At 41.9% G+C, this 21,985-nt stretch overlaps 1 protein-coding gene across 1 annotated transcript; it reads left to right on the plus strand.

Annotated features, from left to right (window-relative positions):
* The first annotated feature begins 1,416 nt into the window (after positions 1 to 1,416).
* On the plus strand, positions 1,417 to 20,423 carry LOC139928047 (guanine nucleotide-binding protein G(q) subunit alpha). Its single transcript, XM_071920397.2, has 7 exons — positions 1,417 to 2,401; positions 11,917 to 12,101; positions 15,622 to 15,776; positions 16,394 to 16,522; positions 18,098 to 18,227; positions 19,237 to 19,390; positions 19,978 to 20,423. The coding sequence occupies exons 1-7, from the start codon at positions 2,266 to 2,268 to the stop codon at positions 20,166 to 20,168; spliced, it is 1,080 nt and encodes a 359-aa protein (XP_071776498.1). The 5' UTR covers positions 1,417 to 2,265; the 3' UTR covers positions 20,169 to 20,423.
* Positions 20,424 to 21,985: the final 1,562 nt, after the last annotated feature.

The following is a 21,985-nucleotide window of genomic DNA, read 5'->3' on the forward strand; positions in this document are numbered from 1 at the left end:
TAGCCAGTGGGATGGTCATAGTGAAACAACTTTGGACACATGATATGGGCTCTGATGTCCATCCATCCATCCATCACTTTATGGTTGTTACAGTTGTCATTCTGTGTGCCAGGGTTGATCTTACCATTAGGCAAAGGTAGACTGCCTTAGGCCCCAGCAGAGGGCTCTCCAAAAGACAAGAATAGAGCTAATACATATTTTTCATTTAAAAGAAACTGACCTACTGAAAAAAAACTTTTTTGTTACAGTAAAAATTATTTCAATGGCCACTCCCACAGTGGTAGTGGGCTATTCCACTTCTAGCACTATATTGCCTCTTGACATTAAGCTTATTTTTCTTGACACTATGCCAGTTGCTGCAAGAGACTTTAAAAACTAGAAAATGTGCTCAGTAGAGCACATGTCTGCCATGCCTGACAACACAATGCAAGGAAGTTATGCACCTTTTGGTGATATGCCACGCCCACCACCACGCTCCCTTTTGGCCAATCAACATGAAAAGTTAATCAGTTCTTCCTTGGCCCATAACCAACCTTCATGCCAAGGTTTGTGCAAATCTGTGCCCAACGTTTTGAGATATCCTGCTAACAGACAGACAAACACATATGCGGGTGAAAACATTACCTCCTTGGCAGAGGTAATGAAGCAAAGCTGTGCAGAAAAACAAAAGAGAGAAAAATAAAGGTTTTGATGACAACTTTTTTGATCAAAGAATCAACTGTTGCTAGTGTTGCTGCTAGCAATATCACTACTGCCTCTAAGCTCAGCCCCAACTTGAAGGTGATGTATTGAAAGGATGGACTGAAAAGGGTGAATGTTGAACTCAGGGGGCCCCATGTTTGCATTTGCCCAGGGCCCCCAAATCACCAAGTCCACCCCTGCTGTGTGTAGGCCTATTATTAGAATTATGTGACAGAAAACTGTTGGCAAACAGTAAACAAATACAAGAACATAGCAACTGGCAACAATGCTATGAATTGCCTGTATAGACAATGATGTAATGGTAAATAAAAAGGTGCGTTACCTGTGACCTCCAGTTATAATTATACACCAAGATAAACAAAAATGTATATTTTCAGAACAGCAATAATTTATGTGTTTCCCCTTAAAATACTATCTTCATATAACTTATCAGTGAGATACAACTGTCTAGGATGCATTTTATGTCAGCCTAAAAAAATGGACAAAGTGAATTTAGGTGGGCTTACCCTGCAGTACATGCCTGTCCATTGATATATAGGGTTCAACCTGCTCTTATATACATATATACATATTTTCTGTTCCACAGGTTGGGGTATAAATACTTATGTGTGGCGTGTGTTTGACGTGACACTCCCCCCTAGTCGATGGGAGGCCGACGTCACCCTGCCAGCGGAGGAGTGGATGGCCTCTGTAATAAAAATACATGAAGGGAATTGAGGAAAAGGAGAAGACTGGCTGGGGGGGAAAGCAACAACACAGCGTTTATTTTCTTTTATCTCGTCCAACAACTGAGTCACGGACGCTGACGCTTCTTAAGCCTTAATGGGTGATATTTTCTTTGCAGTAGCTATCGCACGGCCCGGGCGAAATGCTATGTTATGTGTGGCTTTCTTGGTTTTCTAAGCAGACAGAGAGAGATAACTGTACTGTATCCCAGCCTAGCGGATTGGAGTGAAAGTCCGCCATATTCTGCCTTACCACGCCCGGGAGTCGAGCTATTGGAAATAAACCGGACAGCTTTATTCATGTATTTTCCCCGCCGCCCTCATCTACGGACGATAACTTGAACACCGGGGATATTGTCGAGACAAAAATAACAACATTGAAGACTTTGAAGAGAGGGTGGCCGGGCACGGATGGCAATGCTTAGCGAGATCACACAGAGCAGCACGGAGGATATGTCTTAAAAGGATCTGTTGATCATATTGAGAAGGAAAAGAAGATTACACCAATTAAGATTGCACAGATATTCAACTCAAACCGCTTTGGACACTATTTTGAAACTGTCGGGAGGGCCAGAAAGCGAACCGAAACGGGGGGGGAGGGGGGGGTAAATAATTTCTGAAATATCCAATTTTCCTTTCCCCCACAATCTATGCGCTGCTCGGGCTTATTATAAGGGCGTCCACGCGCTATTTCACCACAAGCAGGCCTGTATGAGGACGTTATTTGGCATTCACAGGGCCTCTATTTTTTCCAACCCATCTGAAATCTCGATGAATCAGTAGAAGCAAAAGGCGGAAAAGTGCGCGTTTAAAAAAAATAATAATAAAGAGAGAGAGAATGACCCTGGAATCCATAATGGCGTGTTGCCTCAGCGAAGAGGCGAAAGAAGCCAGGCGGATCAACGACGAGATCGAAAGGCAGCTCCGCCGGGATAAGAGGGACGCACGCCGGGAACTGAAACTGTTGCTTCTCGGTAAGCTGGCTGGGTAGAAAGGCTGGGGGGAGAGGAGTGTGTGTGTGTGTGTGTGTGTGTGTGTGTGAAGAGTGATGCAAAGCCCAAATTCCTCTCCCCGAAAATACCTCTGTGGGGAGGAGGAGGGTGGGGGTGGGGGGTGGGGGGTGGGGGGGGGGGGGTGTCTTTTAATGGGCTGCCCACCTGAGTGAAGTTGGGGTGGGGGTGGGAGGTTGAAATACCTTGGTGTTATGAGTCGTGTGCACAGATTGGTAGGCCAGCAGGCATACCAGAGGGAGGAAATGTAGCCGTGCCAGGCCTATCAGTCCCAATCCAAAACCACCTGATTTGAATAACTGCAGTCGGTCAGTGTCTAGGAAACAATAGCCTACAAACATTACGGGCCTAACCCTAACCTCCCCATGCTTCTGCCGGCCTAACCGCAACCTGTGCAGACCTGGAGGGCCCATTTAGGTGCTGTGTGTGTGTTTGTGTGTGTCAGACACTGACTAGGCCAAAGTCTAGCGTTTTATTGGGAGTAATCAAGAGAATATTGCAGCTTAACACCCAACCTTGCCAGTGGTCATATTATAGGCCCATGGGGCAAAGTAGGGGGGTTATAGTTTATAGGGAGTGGGAGCATGGTGTCCTGTAATACACAAGGCGTGTGTGTGATGGTATGCTTATTCATCCCATCAATTCATTCATTCATTCATTTGATGTTTCTCAAACTAATTGAAACCTCATGCGGCAGATTCAATAAGCCGTGCAGTAAGCAAAGCAGAGGTACAATAAAAGTTCACCAAGATGATCCCTCCATGTCCACTGGTATCACTTTCTCAATCAGTAATGTCTTAAGACCCAATCAATAATCAAAGGTGTTGTAGTATTGTTTTCATGCCTTGGTAGTAATACTATCATACCTGTGCATTTTCAGGGGGTGGGGGATGTGAAAAGAGGGCGGCAATCCACTCTAACACATACCCATTGTTAGTCATACTGGAGAAATTTGAGGAAAACAACAAGTCATCTACTCACCATCCCCTTTATTAGATTTTGAACGAATAGCCCATTTGATGTGATGACCGTGGTTGTGGAGAGTGGTGCCGGAAACCTCTTATCCTAATTCTGTGTCCTCCCGACTTTTCAAAATGCATGGGAGGGGAGGGTCTGAGAGCAGGCTTGGGACCTTTTACATCCCGTCATCCAAAGTATCCTGTGAAAGAGGCATGCAGGCAAACTGCGACCGAGGCTTTTGCCACCTGAAGGATGTTTTAAGGGGGTGAAGGGGGTGAAGGAGGGAGGTTTCCCCCTTTCCCTCTTGTTAGTACAAATGAAATGAATCCCCTGTAACAAGATTTTCGGGAGCTGACCGCCACCTCCCTTGTTAAATATGGACTAATCATTCAGTGTTGCTCCCTAATCTCTTAATACCCAGCTACTTATGCAAACATGTAAACTCAGTCAGAGACTCAAACCAAAAAGTCTGTGTTTGATGGTGTGTGTGTGTGTCTTGTTTGTGCAGCTCAAACCCTGCACTCTAGTGCACAAAATGGGCCAAGAGAGGACATATTTATTCAATTAATATGTACTCGTCTCATGTGATACAATGAAATTGAAGGCCCAAACCAAAGAGGCTGTGATTATGATTCATATTCAACAGTCATTCTATGTGTGTAGTAGCTGCTAATCGGTAGGCCTTTTCAGTATACAGGATTTCTAAGTGGTTTAGTAGCACACTTATGCTTCTAAATGACCGGATGTGTACAATTACTGTCTTCGAATATGCAGTCCCAGGGAAGATTTGACACAGCGAGTTGTAGGGTACGAAGCTTCCTGTAATGTAACAGTATGAGTAAAGTTAAAATGTATCCATAGCAGGCAACATTGTGACACACATCACTTTCATTTTGTGTGATCAAAATTGCACAAAGCCCTACTGAATGTATGTAGCATGATTAGCATGGAATAGATACCACTCCATTCAGCATGCATGAGTATAGTTTTCGAACAGAGCATGTATTCTACATCCACTTAGCCCATTTCTGCAGTGGCTCCCTCCTTCTGTGTGATGTTGTCCTGAGGGATCATGGGAATGATTTGTGTAGTGGCATGACGAGGCTGAGTCTGACCAGAGCATAGATAGGAGATGTGATAGGACGTGGTCTAGGCTAAACCAGGATAACACACCTAATTGACCCTGATGGACAGGAGATAGACCCTCATACACACACCAACATCCACATGCCTGAGCTCACAAAACAATTATTGCCAAGTCAACCATTTTTTCAGCGAGGCAAGTGCACATCGATTATACGAACTCATACACACTCTGAATTAACAGTGAGAGGGTGTGTGTGTGTGCCAATTTGTGTATGTACATTTCGTATAGACTCTTACCACTCCCACTAATAGCGGTCGAGTTAACTGGAGGAAGTTGTGCATGCACTATATGGCTCCATTAACCTATATGCTATCAGCGTATTGAGGGTTCTCAAACTCGCTAATTGCTTTGTGTCCCTGAGGACTTCATGCCGTCAGGCACACACACAACACAAAAAAGCTTAGAAGTTTTTTTTCAATTCTTCAAACTGTCCATATTTAATACTTGCTTTGTCACAAAATTTCCAATCTTTTAAACTATTTTTATAGTCTTTCAAACTCACTAATTGCTTTGTGTCCCTGGGGACTGCACACGCAACACACCAAAACTGAACAAGTTTACAAAACTTTGCAAGCTTTTAATCCATTCTCCTTGTGCTTCTTATATTCATTAGGCTTAGTAAATGAATAAGAGAGAGGTATGAAAGTTAACCCTTATTTAGCTCGTCGAGAATACATAACTAGCGACAGTTTGGATAAGTTGTTGCAGTGGAAGGATGGGTTAGACAGCGCTTTACCTAGAAGCTGTCCAGTGCAAACATAGTTTCTTACTCCCAGCTACTGAGCAGCCTCAGTGGAGGAGCGTAGCTTTGGGAGCACTGGACTCTAGTTGTTGAGGTAAGGAAGGAGGAAGAGCACATCGCATTCACCTCCCAAACTTTTCCTAGTTGTTCAGGGGATTCAAACCATTAAATTCCAATTGAAAACCTGTACGTTCAAGCAGTATTTCAGCTGTTATCCCAGTGAAAGAATGTAGATGTTATGGGGGCTTTCAGCATAAAACAAAAGTGAGATGGACATTTGATCATTAAGACCTTTGCTTGAAGCGAAGTATGTTAAATATTGGTGTAATAGTGAATAATTTACCCTCTTCAAATGTTTTATTAGTTTTGGGCAAATAAAGTGAGGTGGGAAAGTAGGTGCGAGGTGTGGCTGCATAACATGAGCTGAGAATCCAAACCCATGCAGTCATGGGATGCTCCAGATGAATGGGGAAGAGGGTTAAGCAGCAATATATGTATATACTGGGACTGATTACAAAGTGATTGGAAAATAAGAACTAGACAGAAATAGGATTCATAAAAGCACCGGTTGGTGTTAATTATGATAAGTAGGTTAGTTAATTAAATCAGTCTCTTCTCCTGAAACTATGTTAAAACTGAAAAGCACATTGTTTTTTTAGAAACTGGGTCGGGACCCGAAGCTGGGTTGCAGGAAGATTAGAAGGAGTTCCAAGTCACTCTGGAGGAACAACAGTTTTTGACTGGAAATGAAGAATTAAGGTTTTCTATGAAACTGATGGCTATATTGTGATTTAGCATCCAAGACACTGCAGTGTAACTGAAATGCCAGGTCATGCTTGTATGTAAGAATCTTCTTAAAGGACTACACTGACTTTTTGGGAGTTTGGCCCATTGTTTACCTTACCCAATATCTGACAAGAGGACACGCACCAAAATCATCTCTGTGTCTCCAGTAGATAGATAGGTAATTATAGGTGACTAGCATTATACAAAGTATGAAGATAAACCTTTTAGTAAGCCAAAATTGGTGTTGGTTTTTATTCTGTGGCCTGTAGATTCATAACTTCTGAAAACAAAGTCTCAGTCTCCCATCATTAGTGAAGTCCATAATGAATCAACAGCGCAAAATCCTGTGTAAACAAAACAATTTACGCTCAAAGTCTCGTGGGAAGGGAGATGTTCTGCCACTGAAAATAGTTCCAAAGAGTACCTTCTGTCTATTTTACCAAGCTCCAAGCGGGACAGGTTTACATGCGTGTCAACCAGCCAGGATTAGAGCTGCTACAAGATCTCATTTATAATATTATAGTGATTTATAATATTGACTACTAACACACACACACACACACAAGGAGCAGATGATCACAATATAGGGTCTCTGAAGCTGACAATATGTTTTAGTAGCTTGTTATGTTGAATACACCCAAAAGTTTATTCAAAGTTAAGCTTAAGGGACAGCAGGTTTGTTGTAGTGCTAAGCGAGGTCGTCCCCCACCTGGAGGGACCAGGTTTTATCCCCATGAGGCCAAACCTGTCGAAATGCCCTTGAGCAAGATTCATTACCCCGTAGTACCTGCTCCTGTGGTGCCATGCTAGCTGGCCAACCCTCCATTAAATACAGTTTATCAAATAAAAAGTGAGAGAAAGAGATATCTAGTAATTTATATGTATAGTTGTACCTCTGATTTTCTCTGTCTGACCCTGATATTTGTTTAGCATTGAGGTCTCAAACGTCTCTCGGCAGTTAATTGTCAGGCTTGTCTCTTTCATCTGCTAAATTAACAATTAGAAAAGTGGCACAGACCGGCTCCAATCCTCTAGTGACATCGGACCTAGTTTATGATGCCTGTCCCCCTTCACACACATACACATACACCCACACATACACATACACAATCAGAGGTGAGATGACTCCAAACATCTGAGAACATGTTGAATAGATATGAACTTGTATTATGGAATGTGTACTGTAGTTACAGAAAACAACAATAGAAAGTGCTGAATTATAGAGCAAAATTTCCTCATATGACGGCTAATGACTTCTACAGCCAGGATGCTACAGAGCCATTATTACAAGAGCTGGGAATTATCAAGGACCTTCATTTTGTTGTTGTATCTTCATTTTGATACAACGGGTTACAGTACAGTACAGTATGATTCAGTTCTTCACACAATACCAATGTTTTATACAGTGTGACTGGCATTTGCAGGGAATTGATACTATATAACTATACAGTGTATCTTTTTCATAATGTGATACATTATTGTGTTACGTGGAGGTGTGGTGAGGACCCAAATGCAGGACAGCGAGGCAGGTGGTGATTAAACCCAGAGACTGGGTGTTTAATGTAACAGGTTGCAGGTGACACAGGAAACCAAAGACGAGAGCTCTTCACACATAAACTGACACATGTAACAGAAAGCAATGATCCGACCAAGACTGACTGGGAAACAAGACTAATATACACATGGGGGGTGATTACAAATGAGACACAGCTGGGGCAGACAGGAAACATGGTACATGTAGAACTAAAATAACTAGACAGGGAAACATAATACACAAAGAAATACAAAACCTAGACAATGAACAAAGGCAGAAAGTCACAACCATGACATATTGTGCATTATTGATTGACAAACTGAGCCAAAAACAGATTTTTAATTTTTAGAAAAAACTTCTGTGTGCCAGTGTTAATAACTTGGAACTAACAACATGGAAACATACGCACCGAATAGGCCCAACTTTCAGTTCCTTCAGATTCAACCACAGACTGTTGGATAGCACCTGACTGGTGTCTGGTAAGGTACATGTGTGTACCACAGTATTTTAACGTTGCTTTTATATTGAGTTCATGTCAGTTCTTTGTGTTGTGCCTTGAGATGCTGGTGCTGGCGGTGACACCTACAGGAGCGGGGTTCTTTATAAAAGTGAGAAACAAAACCTGCTCCTGTGTAAAGCAATGGATGTATCAATATCAGAGTCGATTCTGAATCACAAAATAAAATCCCAATGTATTGCTGTATTGATTTTGTTTTTTCACTCAGCCCTGATTAGAGCTAGCTGTATGAAAGATCATTCAACACTTTCAATTGCTCAACGCTGCTTCAAGTTCAGATTTATTCTATGTTCTGTCTCAGATCTTCAGAGTGTGATTTCCCCTCATTAAGGGGATGGCACACACTGACAGACACACACCCTTCACCCCCTTACACATCTGGTGACTCAACAGGCTCTGATGGCCCCCATACACACACACACACATGCACACACATACACAAACACACACACACAAACATGGTTATATGTGCATATATCACACACCTAGTATACTCTCTGTCTCTGTCTCTCTCTCTCTGTGTCTCTCTCTGTCTCTCTCTCTTTCTCTCTCTCTCTGTCTCTCTCTCTGTCTCTCTCTCTCTGTGTCTCTCTCTGTCTCTCTGTCTCTCTCTCTCTCTCTGTCTCTCTCTTTCTCTCTCTCTCTCTCTTTCTCTCTCTCAGTGATGTCACTGCTGAACTCTCTGTGCCGTCTGTTTGACCAGAGACCATCAGGACCCAGATGTGGTTCATGGGTCTCTAAATTGCTTTGGAGAAACTGTTGTCTTCAGTGTCTCAAGAATCTTGAATGACTGTTTCTTATGTTGCATGCGGCTGCTGGCTGGCTATGCCATGTAGCTGTAACCTTTCCACACTCCTGCAATGTGAGACAGCGTGAATAAAATACTGTAGACTTGTAGGATAGTAGCTCATAAATTAGGGTTAATTCTATGAGGACATTTTTCCTGAAAAAGTGGATCCCCAGAGGAAACGCTTCCTCCACACACTCTCATCTTTTAAAGTAGACTCAGCTGTCCCAAAATTCGGTGCAATCTGATTCTGTATTGTATATGTGGATTGCAGTGTGTCAGCACCAATTAACCAGGTCAAATTCCTTGTGCACCCATTGCACTTGGGAAATTAAAGCTGATTCTGATCAGAAAGGTCTCTAAGGCTGATTTTTTGTAAACTCTTTGTGGCACAGTCATCTTCTGACTGCCTATACAGGGGGAAATGATTTTCTCTCAATTTCCACAGCCATGAGGAGAGCAGAACTGTGCCACACAGAGTAGAAACCAGATCCTTTGTGACTGTCCCACTGGCATAGTTAATTAAGTTGTTGAGATTACTAATTGTTAAACTTTTCCTGTATGAAACTAGCCAAAGTGTATTTTTATTTGACATTCATTTGACAAGGTTAGTTCAATTCTAGTTAATAGCCCTGGCAAGAAGTAAATATTTGAATAACTCTAACAACCTCCTGCATTAAAATTATAATTTCACTGAATTGAAAATCAAGGAAGCTATTAATGTATTATGTCAAATAATTTAGTAACTTTGGTAAATTAGTTTATCCAAACTTCCATTTAGTTCCAAACTATCCCGTCCACCAAACAGTTATAATGGAAAAAAAACAGTGATAGAAGAATATATTTTCATATTTTTTCATGCAGCTAAAAGAATTTAAATTGTAAATAAGATTTCATTCCAGGGTTAAGTGCCTTGCACAAGAGCACATCAAGGGTCGTTTTTTTTTTAGGGAGGTGTTAATAATTAGGGAGTGCTAATATTTCCCTCAGCTACCTTCCCTGCTCAGCACAGGCAAGCTCACAATTACAAGCTCTTTCACATTGAGCTTATAGTTCATATATACAGTATATTGTTAAGTAGCCAACTGCTGTTGACTTCTAAACATATCTAAGTATGCTAAGTTGTGTTTTGGGCCCAAAGTAGAGTGTCACATTTGGCTAAAATAGAGTTTGTGGGATACGAAGGAGTGCAACACACACAAACCCTTAAACAGTCTGTAGGTTACACTGGAATGCAGCACACACAGGCAGGTTCCTTGACTACAGACACACACACACACACACACACACACACACCTTCCTGCCAAAGTCCTTTTGGAGTTAGAGGTGAGGTAAAGTTAGACTGCTGAATTGGTCTGCCAACGTTCTCAATGAACCAAAAAGAAACTCCAGCCTCCAGCTCTTCACACCCAAATAGTTCCTGTCACCACAGAGAAGAGAGATGTTGTTGTTGGTCCGCCACCAGACCAAGCAAACTAAGGAGCTGAGAGGAAAGCAGATACCACATAATATCGTTGTGAGAGAGTGTGTGTGTGTGTGCGTGTGTGTGTGTGTTTGTGCATGCATACGTGTGTGTGTGTGCATGTGTGCCTTTGTTTATGTGGGCTCATGCATGTGTCTTCCAAGACAGGATGTTGTGCGTTAAAAGCCATGATTCAGCTTTTTTTTCCTCAGGAAAAGTCTCCTCATCCTCATACACACATGCGTTTCACTTGCATTTTGATTCCTTAAAACTGTCAAATCCACGTGTTCAGGGGTTGCACCGTTTTACTTTTAACCACCTAGGAGCCAGTTTTGGAAAGCCTGAAGGGTTTTGGCTGTACACAAGGAATGATTTTCCACTAAGTCTCTTCATTCATCTACCTTGCCAGTATATTAATGGGACCTGATGAGACGTTGCCAGCTTTTCCAACCTACAGGCTATAGGTGCTGCTCGCTCTTGTCATGGGTATTGAGGGTGTGGTTGCTGTAATTGTCGGGGGCCTTTGAAAATGAGCCAGCTTGATTCCCCCTCACGTGGAAATGGTTGACAAACAGTACAAAACAATGTGGGGATTGATTCATTACGTTCAACCCAAGGAAATTGTCACTTCCATGACAAAACATCCTTTTTGTTTTGGCTTTGTAATTTGAAGTAGCCACCGCCATGGCCGCTCCACACACTCTGATCCCTGACTCACTGTGAGGTGGCGTCCAGTCTGATTGGTTAGAAAAAGCTCAACAGAGAGGAGAATAGAGGGGAATATGCCAGTGGCAGAGCAGTGAGTCGAAGATAATGGGCTTATCACTGGGTGACAAATAGTAAGACCAGAAACTTTTTTTGGGCCAGTGACTGACCAATCAGCTGGCCCATTTCAGTGTCTTACTGGACCAACCTTACTGTGGAACCTGGGTTCTGGTTGGACTCCGCAACGCAAGAATACCAGTATGTTTTAAAGGTGCATTAAGTAGATTTTCACTGTCCCATAGCACAAAATGACCATAATACTGTATATTAGCGGTGGTTTGATTGGGTTGTTGGATCAATACTAATGACTCACTGATTACTGTGCCAGGCGCTGAGATTTCTGGCTTTCAAAAACTCACTTTGCGGTCCGGCTCGTACTCTCTATTCTGCATTCTGCAACCGCTTAAAGATGGAAGGCGGTGCTGGGAGGCAACGACTGGTGTCACAACACATTTTGCTCTCAAGCCTAAAAAGCAAATGACGAAGCAGTACAGTATTATTTCAGATGTTTCTGTTGGATCTCTGCTTTAATTAGCTGATTTGCTAAATACTCGCTCTATTGTGAAAATGTGGCTTTTAAATTTCTGTCCATTGTTGCAATTCTTTGGTCAGCTATAGAGGTTGATAAAAGTCGTACTTGATACCTCTTTTTAAGGAGCTTGGATGCCAGGACAAGAGATTAAATTTGTCATTTAGTTCCTGCGTTAAAAAAAGTTAATGAAGCCTCACAAACCTTCTAAATAAATAAACCGTGTCCGTTCATTTGTCTGTTTTCCCAGGTACTGGGGAGAGTGGGAAGAGCACTTTCATCAAACAGATGAGGATCATCCACGGCACGGGATACTCGGAGGAGGACAAGAGGGGCTTCACCAAACTGGTCTACCAGAACATCTTCACAGCCATGCAGTCCATGATCCGAGCCATGGAGACGCTCAAGATCCCCTACAAATATGAGCACAACAAGGTAGATGGGATCCTTTCACTCAAGCCATTTTGAATCCCCAATTGAATTAAACAAAGTATTTACCAAGACTGACATAAAATAGCTGCTGAAAAATGCGCTGTGACATCAAGTGAAAGCCGGGGGTGAAGATTGGGGTAGGGTGGGTGACAAATGGTTTGGGAAACAGTGGGAAACATGCTTAGAAAGTGGCCACAGCATGCGTGTGTATTTTTAGATTACGGTCTATCTTATTTGGAGCAGACATCCATCATCATTTCCTGTCCTTTTTGACGCTTCCTGTGTCCTTAAACCACTCCGACCCTCCATCACACCCTGTGTGTATTTGGTTTTGGGTGTGTGCCTCTGCGCACAAATGCACACACAAATGCACGTATGCACACACACAGAAGAGGCCCATCTTATGCAACGGCAGGTCACACATCAGCTGAGACCACTCACCCAAATTTGACCTCGCTTTCAGTAACTATTACTTCCTCAGCTCTGTTTTTCACTGAATGAGAAAGTTGCCCTTGCACTCACAGCTTTGGGAGCTGTTACAGTGACCTCTTACTCGCAGTTTGTTCCCTGTGAGAGTGACAAATGAAAGGAAGCGGAGCGTAGGAGTTGTCACCTCGGCAGGGCTTTTCATAAATCAGACCATTTGAGGTGACAGCTGACCATGTGGCTCTGGCTCTTCCCTGCCCGGCCACAGCCAGTCGGTACGCTCCCACTGAGCTATAGACGTCATTTCAACATCGCGGCTATAGCCCAGTTTTAGACCAAGCAGTAAACACATTATTTAAACAGTGCATAAACAGCTTTAAATATCAAAAATATGCTCCAGAGAAGTCCATATATACAAGATAATGCTTTATTTCTGTCTTTTAGCCCAGAAGACATAGTCTATGATGTAGACGTCTACTAAACTTTTAAACCCTATGTAGCCTCATTTTAGCCTAGACATCTATAACTGTTTCAATGTGTTTTAAACAACAATCAACATAAAATTGCTCAGTGGGCTGATTGCAGTGTGAAGTTTTATGGAGATTTGGGTGGGAGGGGATGATACATTATTCACCACCATTTTTGTTTTTATACTTGGGATGTTAGGATTAGGGCGCACAACAGATATAAATAAATAAAGATAAAAATTAGATTTAAAAAATAGTAATGCTATGCAAAATGATTGTATATGTAATTGTGTTTTAGAATATTTAGATTTTATCATCAAGTAACAAGTTTTTTCACAATTAGAGAGCTTAGTTTGAGTGACACATGTCTCCAAAGACCCATCTAATCAGGAAGTGCTAAGAAATTAACTAAAAAAATAATCAATATTCAGTTAAAGTAAAATTTATTTTGGCAGCATTGTTTTCTTTCATTGCTATGAACATAAATCAAAAGAAGTAGACCAGTCATTCACCCCCATTCATTTCACTATACAATAATGGCAGTGTCGTTATGATAGTGTGTTCCATCTATTGCTTTGATTATTTCAGTATTCAAAGTCATGTTTGTCCTCCGTCTCCAAGTCAGAGACTGCAATAAAGAGCGGCTTTTGATTTCCGCCAGCCCATGTTGTCAGTTAACTAATATGGCAGGATTGTGACTGAAGTGTATTGTTGCTCTTTACTTTGAGATGTTGCATTGTTTTTTAGGGGAGTGTCAGTGTAGCTCCAGATTCTCCTTAGAGAGATGCTTGGGTGCAGTGCTCTATAAAGAAATAGCATTGTTCCTGTTTAAAAAACAAACAAAGTCATCCATTACTCTTCTTACTGCACATTCATTCTTATTGTTTTGGGGTTTGTGTGTGTGTGTGTGTGTGTGTGTGTGTGTGTGTGTGATGGGAGGTATTTTGACTACTGGGTATCCCTAGAGTAATGTACTACAATGCTGTGGAAATAGCAAATGCTTGTTATGTTTTGTAACCACCTTCCCCATGCTTTGATATACATGGAGCTACAATGTGAAGTAGCTAGGAGAAAAGAATCCAGGAAATGAAAGGAAATTTGAAAGGAAATGAAAATGAAAATGTTCAGTCATGCTTACACTCTCTCCCCTCATTTACTGTAAATTTCAAGATTGTAGGCTTGGCTCATCAAGTCCACCCGTGAAAGTGGATCTTGAAGAACATAAGGTTCAAATGTTGATTTCAAGATGTCCCCAGTTACAGATTACTGGTTACCTGCATAAAAATGGTAGTCAGAGACCCATTCTGCCTAATTTACAACTGTTATCATTATTGGCTGAAACACAGATGAATGACAGGGTAAGAAGAAAGAGGGGTTTACACCTATACCTGTGCTGTCACTTGTTTTCCGCTTGTTTGTTTTCCATTCTCATGATGTAATGATGAGTAAGAGCGTGTCGGAAAAAAAAAAGTTGTGTCAGGTTTTGCAAGTATAAACAAACCACGGTGCTGACATGGGACCAGGAGCCACATTAGAGAATAAATCCTTACTTACCCATCGTAACAGATCTCAGAAGGTGAAAATGAGACGTCATTGGTTTTTACTTTAATGTCTGCAGTGAGGGGTCAACAAAAATGTAACTTTTTATATGCTTCAGTAAAGTTGATGCAGTAGCTCTGTAGACATGTCTGAATCTTTGGTTGATATTGGTTACATAAAGTTTAAATTCTATCATGCTTTATGACCATATATATGTTAAAATTAGTTTGCAGTTTTAGTGGAAAATGTAGTGGCTGAAATATAACATAGTAGTTATATAATAATAGTTTTATTTTATGATAATAGCTGCCCGTCGACCTGCCAATATACCCTACTGGATGTCCTAAAATCTGGCTGCCACATTTAAGAATTTTGCTAATTACGATGAATCTGTAATATCCAAAATCCTAACTGTGGGTAAGAATCGAATTCATTCCTAAATGCAAATATGTTGCAATATCCTTGATTATATTGCTGTGGTGAAACAAATCAGTGGGAATAGAATGACAAGAACCAAAAAGTCCATGGGTTAAGATTGTGGAGCTAACATGGCTGTCTGAAAACTGCAATGACGAAACTATATCTGTTCAGCACATACACAATGCTAACATTAAGTATAATCCATAGTAACTATACTGTATACTGCCAGTATGTGAAAAACAAACTGTTTCAACATTCAGGAGCGGGCGCATGTCTGTCTACATCTCTTGTCATGGGACACAGGAGAATTCTAAATGGGAATCTGGGGCGACCAAAAAAAAATTTCCCCTTAATAGGCCCACCAGGATTTGGGCTTCAGATATTAGGTCCATGCTAGAGCCTGGGGGTGTAAAGAAATTGCTGGATGTAGAATCTGCAAGTGATTAAAAAGGCCATTGATAATTAGGACTGCATATTACATAACCTGTGTGCTGATTGTCTTAGACAGCTGCTGTTGATTTTTCTAGAATATCAAAAGTTCTCTGTGTTGTCAAAGTTGGCAGAAAGTGAAGTCTTATATTTATTGGTACTCTTGTTTGGCACTGCTGACTGAAGACGTGATTCTCAATAAGTCACCGCTGTTCTCCTCCTCTCCTCCTTTCTTCCCCCAGGGCAACGCCAACATCATGAGGGAGGTGGACGTAGAGAAGGTCTCCATGTTTGAGAATCCTTATGTAGATGCAATCAAGAGCTTATGGAACGACCCGGGCATCCAGGAGTGCTATGATAGAAGGAGGGAATACCAACTCTCAGACTCCACCAAATAGTGAGTAGAATGGGAAAGAGCACAACGGAAGCAAATGTCAAAATCAGGGCTAAGAGGCAACGCACGTTCATATCAGTTAATTTAGAAAGTGAACACAATGCATTCAGAATCAGCATCTTAAACTGAGTTGAATATGAATTGAACCCAGTCTTGGTAGAAATCTCAAGCAATCGTTTTCTAAATGTAAGCTATAAGTTCAAATATAAGGATTTTAAAAAGTCAGCAACTAGAGCTGAATAATTAATTGAAAAAATCAAAATCGCAATATGAACTTCTGCAATTTCCAAATCGCAGAGGCTGCAATTAATTTCTTAAGAGAGAGTTGCGTCCAAAATGGCTTTCTAAACCTTTCATCATCAACTCAATCAATCAATCCTGCACACTGACATCTACTTTTTTTTTTTTTACAAAATCACTTTTCTTTAAACAATTTTAAAGTTCTAAAAAATGTATAACAAGAATAACTTGTGATAATATGACCTGACGCATATCTACAGTATGTCAAAGTGTGACCCACTGATGTCATGTCCAGTGTGAAGTGAAGCGCTATTTGGATCGGCTTCCCTGATGGGAAATATGTAGACACCCTAACTCATTTCCATCCTCTGCCTCTGTAGTTACCTGAACGCGTTGGACCGGATCGCTGAACCAGCCTACCTTCCCACCCAGCAGGACGTGTTGAGGGTTCGAGTCCCGACCACGGGCATCATCGAATACCCCTTCGACCTGCAGAGCGTCATTTTCAGGTGAGCACAGTATATTCAGGGTTAGAAAGTGAAAAAATACCATTCTAGGCACTTGCACTTTACAACTACTTTGCAGTTGTCGTGGTGCCTGTGCAGGTCTGGAAAGTCTTGGAAAGCACAGAAAATTAAATGATAATTTGAAAAAAGGTTGTGAAAAATCTTGTACAAAAATTGTGGAAAAGTCAGAGGATATATTGTTGTTCAGCCCTGATATACATATGATTACACATTTTATGTAGTTATCGACCCACTCTCTTCAGCTATAAAGCATTGTGGCCTGACCAGAATCTTAAGTGAAGAAGTGAGTAGGAATCCTGAGTTGTAATTATTTAATTTTAAAAAGATACTTGATACTTTCACTCTGCTACTTTGAACTGCAATATCCCAACTTTATACTCTACAGCAAGAACATGTAGATACTGTAGCTACTTTGAGCCTCACATAAAAAATGATCTCTCCATAATGATGCACTTTCCTACTTCAGCTTGAAGCACTGAAATGAGAACAGCATATTGACCATGCAGTTTCACTATTGATGCTTTAGTACATTTTGTAGCAGATTCCCCTTTCTTGACCATACTTTCACTTAAGTAGAATTTTAAATGGAGGCATTTTAATGGGTAACATGAGTCACTTTTAGGGTATTTCCATAGATATCAGAATCACTTTCACTGGCTAAGTGCATTACATGTATGAGGAATTTGCCTTGATGTATACATGCTTTTCTTATTACAGATTACACAGACATGCTATATAGCATGAGTATCTTCCACTACTGTTTACAGCTCCCCATAGTGTTACAGCAACTTGCAAACTGTTTGAAAATTAGTCATGCTACATTAAAGTTACCCTAGACTGCCCCTTTGACCTGCTGAGCATTATATTCACATGATAATGCAAGGGAAGCAGAATAAGGGGATGGATGTTTCACGTTCTAAATGCATTCCATAGAGGTAAATTGCTCAGAGCGCAAGAGCTGTTTCCACCACTAGAACCACAAAGTACCCATTTCCACCTGCAGAACTTCACCTGTAGATTTACAGTTATTTGTCCTTGACGTGATTCATGTAAAATATCTAGCTTGTGAATCATCAGCTGGATCTCCTTTCCTTTCAAAGCCTTTTTTCTCCTGTGCGTGTCTGTTTATTAAATAAATTCTTTGTTCGATGTCTTTGGCTTTTTCCTCTTTCTTGTCCATACCTAGTTCTGCAAATTCTATTCACATTTACTTTAGAAACTGAAAGCAGCTGTGTACTTCTGCCAATCTGTCATAGGCGTGGTTTGTTATCAAGGGAGAATGCAAAGTGTAGAGAGGGAAATACAACAGTAGATGGCGCTCAGTTGATGAGTTTTTAATGAATCCCTCACTGTGCCTCCGGGTGAGCTTCTTAAACTGGTGAACGTGAGAGAAGATGCACCCAACATGCCAGCCGACTGGTTCACAATGGTTCATGACATTTGACTCACCTTTGACCTTCTGCTGTGGAAAAAAATGTAAACAAGGCTTAATGCTTGAGGACATTTAAACAGAACTACAAGCTAAAAAAGTACTGACTCTCTCTCTCTCCATGGCAGGATGGTGGATGTGGGGGGTCAGAGGTCAGAGAGGAGGAAGTGGATCCACTGCTTTGAGAACGTCACCTCCATCATGTTCCTGGTGGCGCTCAGCGAGTACGACCAGGTTTTGGTGGAATCAGACAACGAGGTGAGTGGCCTGGGCTTAGGATTAATGCTCTCACACACACACACACACACACACACACACACACAGAACTCTGATTAGCTTCTTTCGTTAATTTGATGAACTAAGATTGAGTAAATTCAATCAACTAAAACTACCGTAAGTGCTTTTGTTTTTGACATTATGCTTAGTTTTACATTTTCAAAACTGATCATAGTTGTCAGAATGCTTTATTGTTTCTTCTGATGAATTGGTCACATTGGTCAAACCAGAGCGGACAGAGTTCTGCGGTGCTTGTGTTGTCTGTCCCGGTGGCTCTGAAGGTGAAAAGCTTGTCCTGATTTAAAACAATGGAAATAAGACTCTCCCCCTGCCTGGCCCTGCTCCACCTCTCTTTCCCTTGGAAAGCATTTGTAAATGATCAGCCAGCTGTTTTGAATACCGCCTCCGGCCACATCCACTTCTTAAGAGGACATACCATTTGTGGCTGTGTGTTAAACTGTATGCGTATGTGGGTGTGTGTGTGTGTGTGTCTCACTGGAGGCCTGCAACCTGCAGGAAAACCATTACAACATCTGTGATTTGGATGTTTAACAGCACTGTGGAAGAGGGGAGACTGGCCAGCTGCATGTCCTCTGTAGTCTATTGTCATTTAACAGCTTTTATTAGACACTATGTAGTACTGCTAATACACCACAGTACTTGCAATGTAATGATGTCCAAGGCTTGGTTTCAAAGCGGTTGTTTTGTTCAATTAAACACTGAAATCAAGCACAAGGGAGAAATTAAACCCTTGAAGGTGACATGGCTGCCCTTCTCGCTCATCCTTAGTGCTCTCCCTCTAGTGCTGTAAAAGGTTTATTAAAACCTGTACTTAATGAGTGTGAAAGAGTGTGGTTTAATTAAGTGATTAATTTCTCTCTCTCTCTCTCTCTCTCTTTCTCTCTCTCTCTCCCTCCCTCACTTAACCTCTCCCTCCCTCCCTCTCTCTCCCTCTCACACACACACACACACACGCACGCTCTCCCTGCAGAACCGGATGGAGGAGAGTAAAGCGCTGTTTAGGACGATAATCACTTACCCCTGGTTCCAGAACTCCTCAGTCATCCTGTTCCTCAACAAGAAGGACCTGCTGGAGGAGAAGATCATGTACTCTCACCTGGTCGACTACTTCCCAGAGTATGATGGTGAGTAACAGCAGCACAGTGGGTGCCAACCCAAACCCGAAAGCATCTCTGTCCAAACCAAGCCCAAAGGGAAAGAAGGCATCAGTGCGCATTTTTCATAGCCCCAATGTTGGGAGGTTTGCTAGTTTGCACCCCAGGACAAATCTCCCTACAAAGTCTAAATTGGTACCTGATGTTCATCTGACTATATTATGTTCGAAAATGTACCTAATTCCCTGAAGTTTAATACTGTTAGTAGCCTGAGAAATATTATTATTTTTTCATTAGATTAGCCTGCACTTGCCTGCAGAAATAAGAATTGTGTCCTGAGAGAAGGTATTTTGGAAAATCGGTTCCCTTAGAATAGAAATTGAAAACCATTGACCTATGATAATAGATAGATGAGTGTCCTGATCATTAGCTATTTTGTCTTCTTGTGGTGGGCCGCCGGCGCTGAATGAATAGGGAACTTACTGTTTTATATGGTGCGTCTTTGCCCTGCCAGGTCTTCGCTGTACTCTGTCTTAGAAAGCAGACTTTTATAATAAAAGAACACATGGTACTCTATACCAGATGTAATGATGGAGTATCATCTGCCCCCCTCCCAGGTCCCCAGAGGGACGCCCAAGCAGGGCGAGAGTTTATCCTCAAGATGTTCGTGGACCTGAACCCAGACAGCGATAAGATCATCTACTCCCACTTCACCTGTGCCACCGACACAGAGAACATCCGCTTCGTCTTTGCGGCCGTCAAAGACACCATCCTGCAGCTCAACTTAAAGGAGTACAACCTGGTGTAGTGGAGGCAGAGCGGAGCGGAGCGGGGCCGGGCGCGCCGGCAGAATGGCCCTCAACACACTGACTGACTGTCGCAATCTGTGAAAAGATAAATCATATACACACATGAAAAAAAGATCTGAGAAAAAAAAAATCTAATGGTTGCATAATACTAATTTATTTGCCATTTGTTGGCCCCTTGGTCCCCAAGGGGTGAGCAAAGTAAATGTTATCTTACTATTTAAGGAGTTGATAAAATATAGGGAGGGGGGCAGGACTGGGACAGGAGTGGGGTGGGGGGGGGTTGCTGTTGAGTATTTACAGCAGCGATCCTCATTTTTAGGCTTTGCGCATTTTTTTTTGTTAAGAAAGAAAGAAAGAAAGTAGTTTGTGCACTCGAGGGCTGGGGGGTTTGTCTGTCTGTCTGTCAGTCTGTCTGATGCATCAGAGCCGGAACGAATGCAAGGTGCTCCCTCCCTTCTGCCTTTTTGTAAAAAAAAAAAGAAAAGAAAGGTTTTCATTCCTTTTGACCCTCCTCCTTACCTGTCAGTCCATTCCGAAGCTGTGCTGTGGGCGTTTACTCCTTTGCCCCGCAGGAAATTATATTACAGGCTTCCGTTTTCCTCTGAAGGACTGATTGGCAGGTCTCTTAATATATAGGTATAAACTGTGATTTTTAAATTATTTGATATTGATTTGATATTGATTCACATTTACCATTATTATTATTACTACAGTGCATTGACTTTGGTACCATCTAGTGATAGTGAATTCCTCTGAGCTGCCACAGTTACAGTTTGGGGGAAAAAAGCCTGAGTCCTGTGCTGAGCGATGGTCACTGGACAGCTCTCCAGCAACTACATAACAAATGAGTTGAGGAGTGTGAGAGAAATTGGCTTTAAAAAGAAAAGTGCTTTTTATGAGCTTTCCGCTGGAGAGGAAGCCCTGCCTGTTGGAGAGAGAAGAGCGACTAGAGCTTCTGTCATGGCGGTCGCTTTACATAGAGGGAGGGGAGTTGAGGACGTAATAATTTATGAGACAATGTTGTTAAATGATTATGTTCATCTGTGCCACATTTACGCTTTTTATTATGGTAATATGTATATTTATTGCCAAATGCCAAAACAACTCAAGCACCAGACTCCACTTTGCGCTGTTTACTGCTTTGATGAGAAGTGTTGAGGACGGGAAAGGGCGGGGCTAATGAATGGAACACAGGAGCAGACTGACTGACTGACCGACCGACTTAATGATTGACCAACTGACTTCTGCGGTTCTGAAGTATTCAACACAGACAACGGTATTCCTCCCCCACCCCCCACTGCTTGGACTGACTTAAACTACAGTTAGTTAGCAGGCTGACAGAGGGGGGGCAGCCACCCAGCGCGCTGAACTGCTTCGAACTGTCCAATCACAACAGCGTGCGTGGCTGCGAGCCCCTCCCCCTCCTGGCCTGCAGACTAGCCAGTCACATTCCAGCTGTGTCTTTTTAATTGTCCAATCACAGCCCGGCTGCCTGACTATTGTAGTTCAGTAGCAGTGGAGAATAAATTTGGCTAACTCCTCCGTAAAAAGGGCAGAGTGTTGATGTTCAATTTGTACCAAAGTAAGCCCTTCTTGTTTCTGATTGGCACCTGTGGTTCGCAACTCCTCATACCCATTTTGAGTATATAGATTTTTTTGTAACAGTTCCCTAAAACATAAGCCTGTAATTTACATTTTATTGAGGCATAGTGCAATTATGAATGCTATAATCATTGTACATACATCTCTCTATATATATATGGCAGCATCTTTGTTGGCTTTGTAATCATTACTTTTTTGGCAGATTGAATGTGCG

Source organism: Centroberyx gerrardi, chromosome 8 (genome assembly GCF_048128805.1).
Source record: "Centroberyx gerrardi isolate f3 chromosome 8, fCenGer3.hap1.cur.20231027, whole genome shotgun sequence".
NCBI lineage: Eukaryota > Metazoa > Chordata > Actinopteri > Beryciformes > Berycidae > Centroberyx > Centroberyx gerrardi.

What these genes read in the sequence shown, in the direction of transcription:
- LOC139928047 (XM_071920397.2), top strand. Translation starts at nt 2,266, where the DNA reads ATGACCCTGGAATCCATAATGGCGTGTTGCCTCAGCGAAGAGGCGAAA. An exon ending in ACTGAAACTGTTGCTTCTCG is followed by an intron (nt 2,402 to 11,916) that starts GTAAGCTGGCTG and finishes CTGTTTTCCCAG; the next exon opens with GTACTGGGGAGAGTGGGAAG. An exon ending in CTACTTCCCAGAGTATGATG is followed by an intron (nt 19,391 to 19,977) that starts GTGAGTAACAGC and finishes CCCCCCTCCCAG; the next exon opens with GTCCCCAGAGGGACGCCCAA.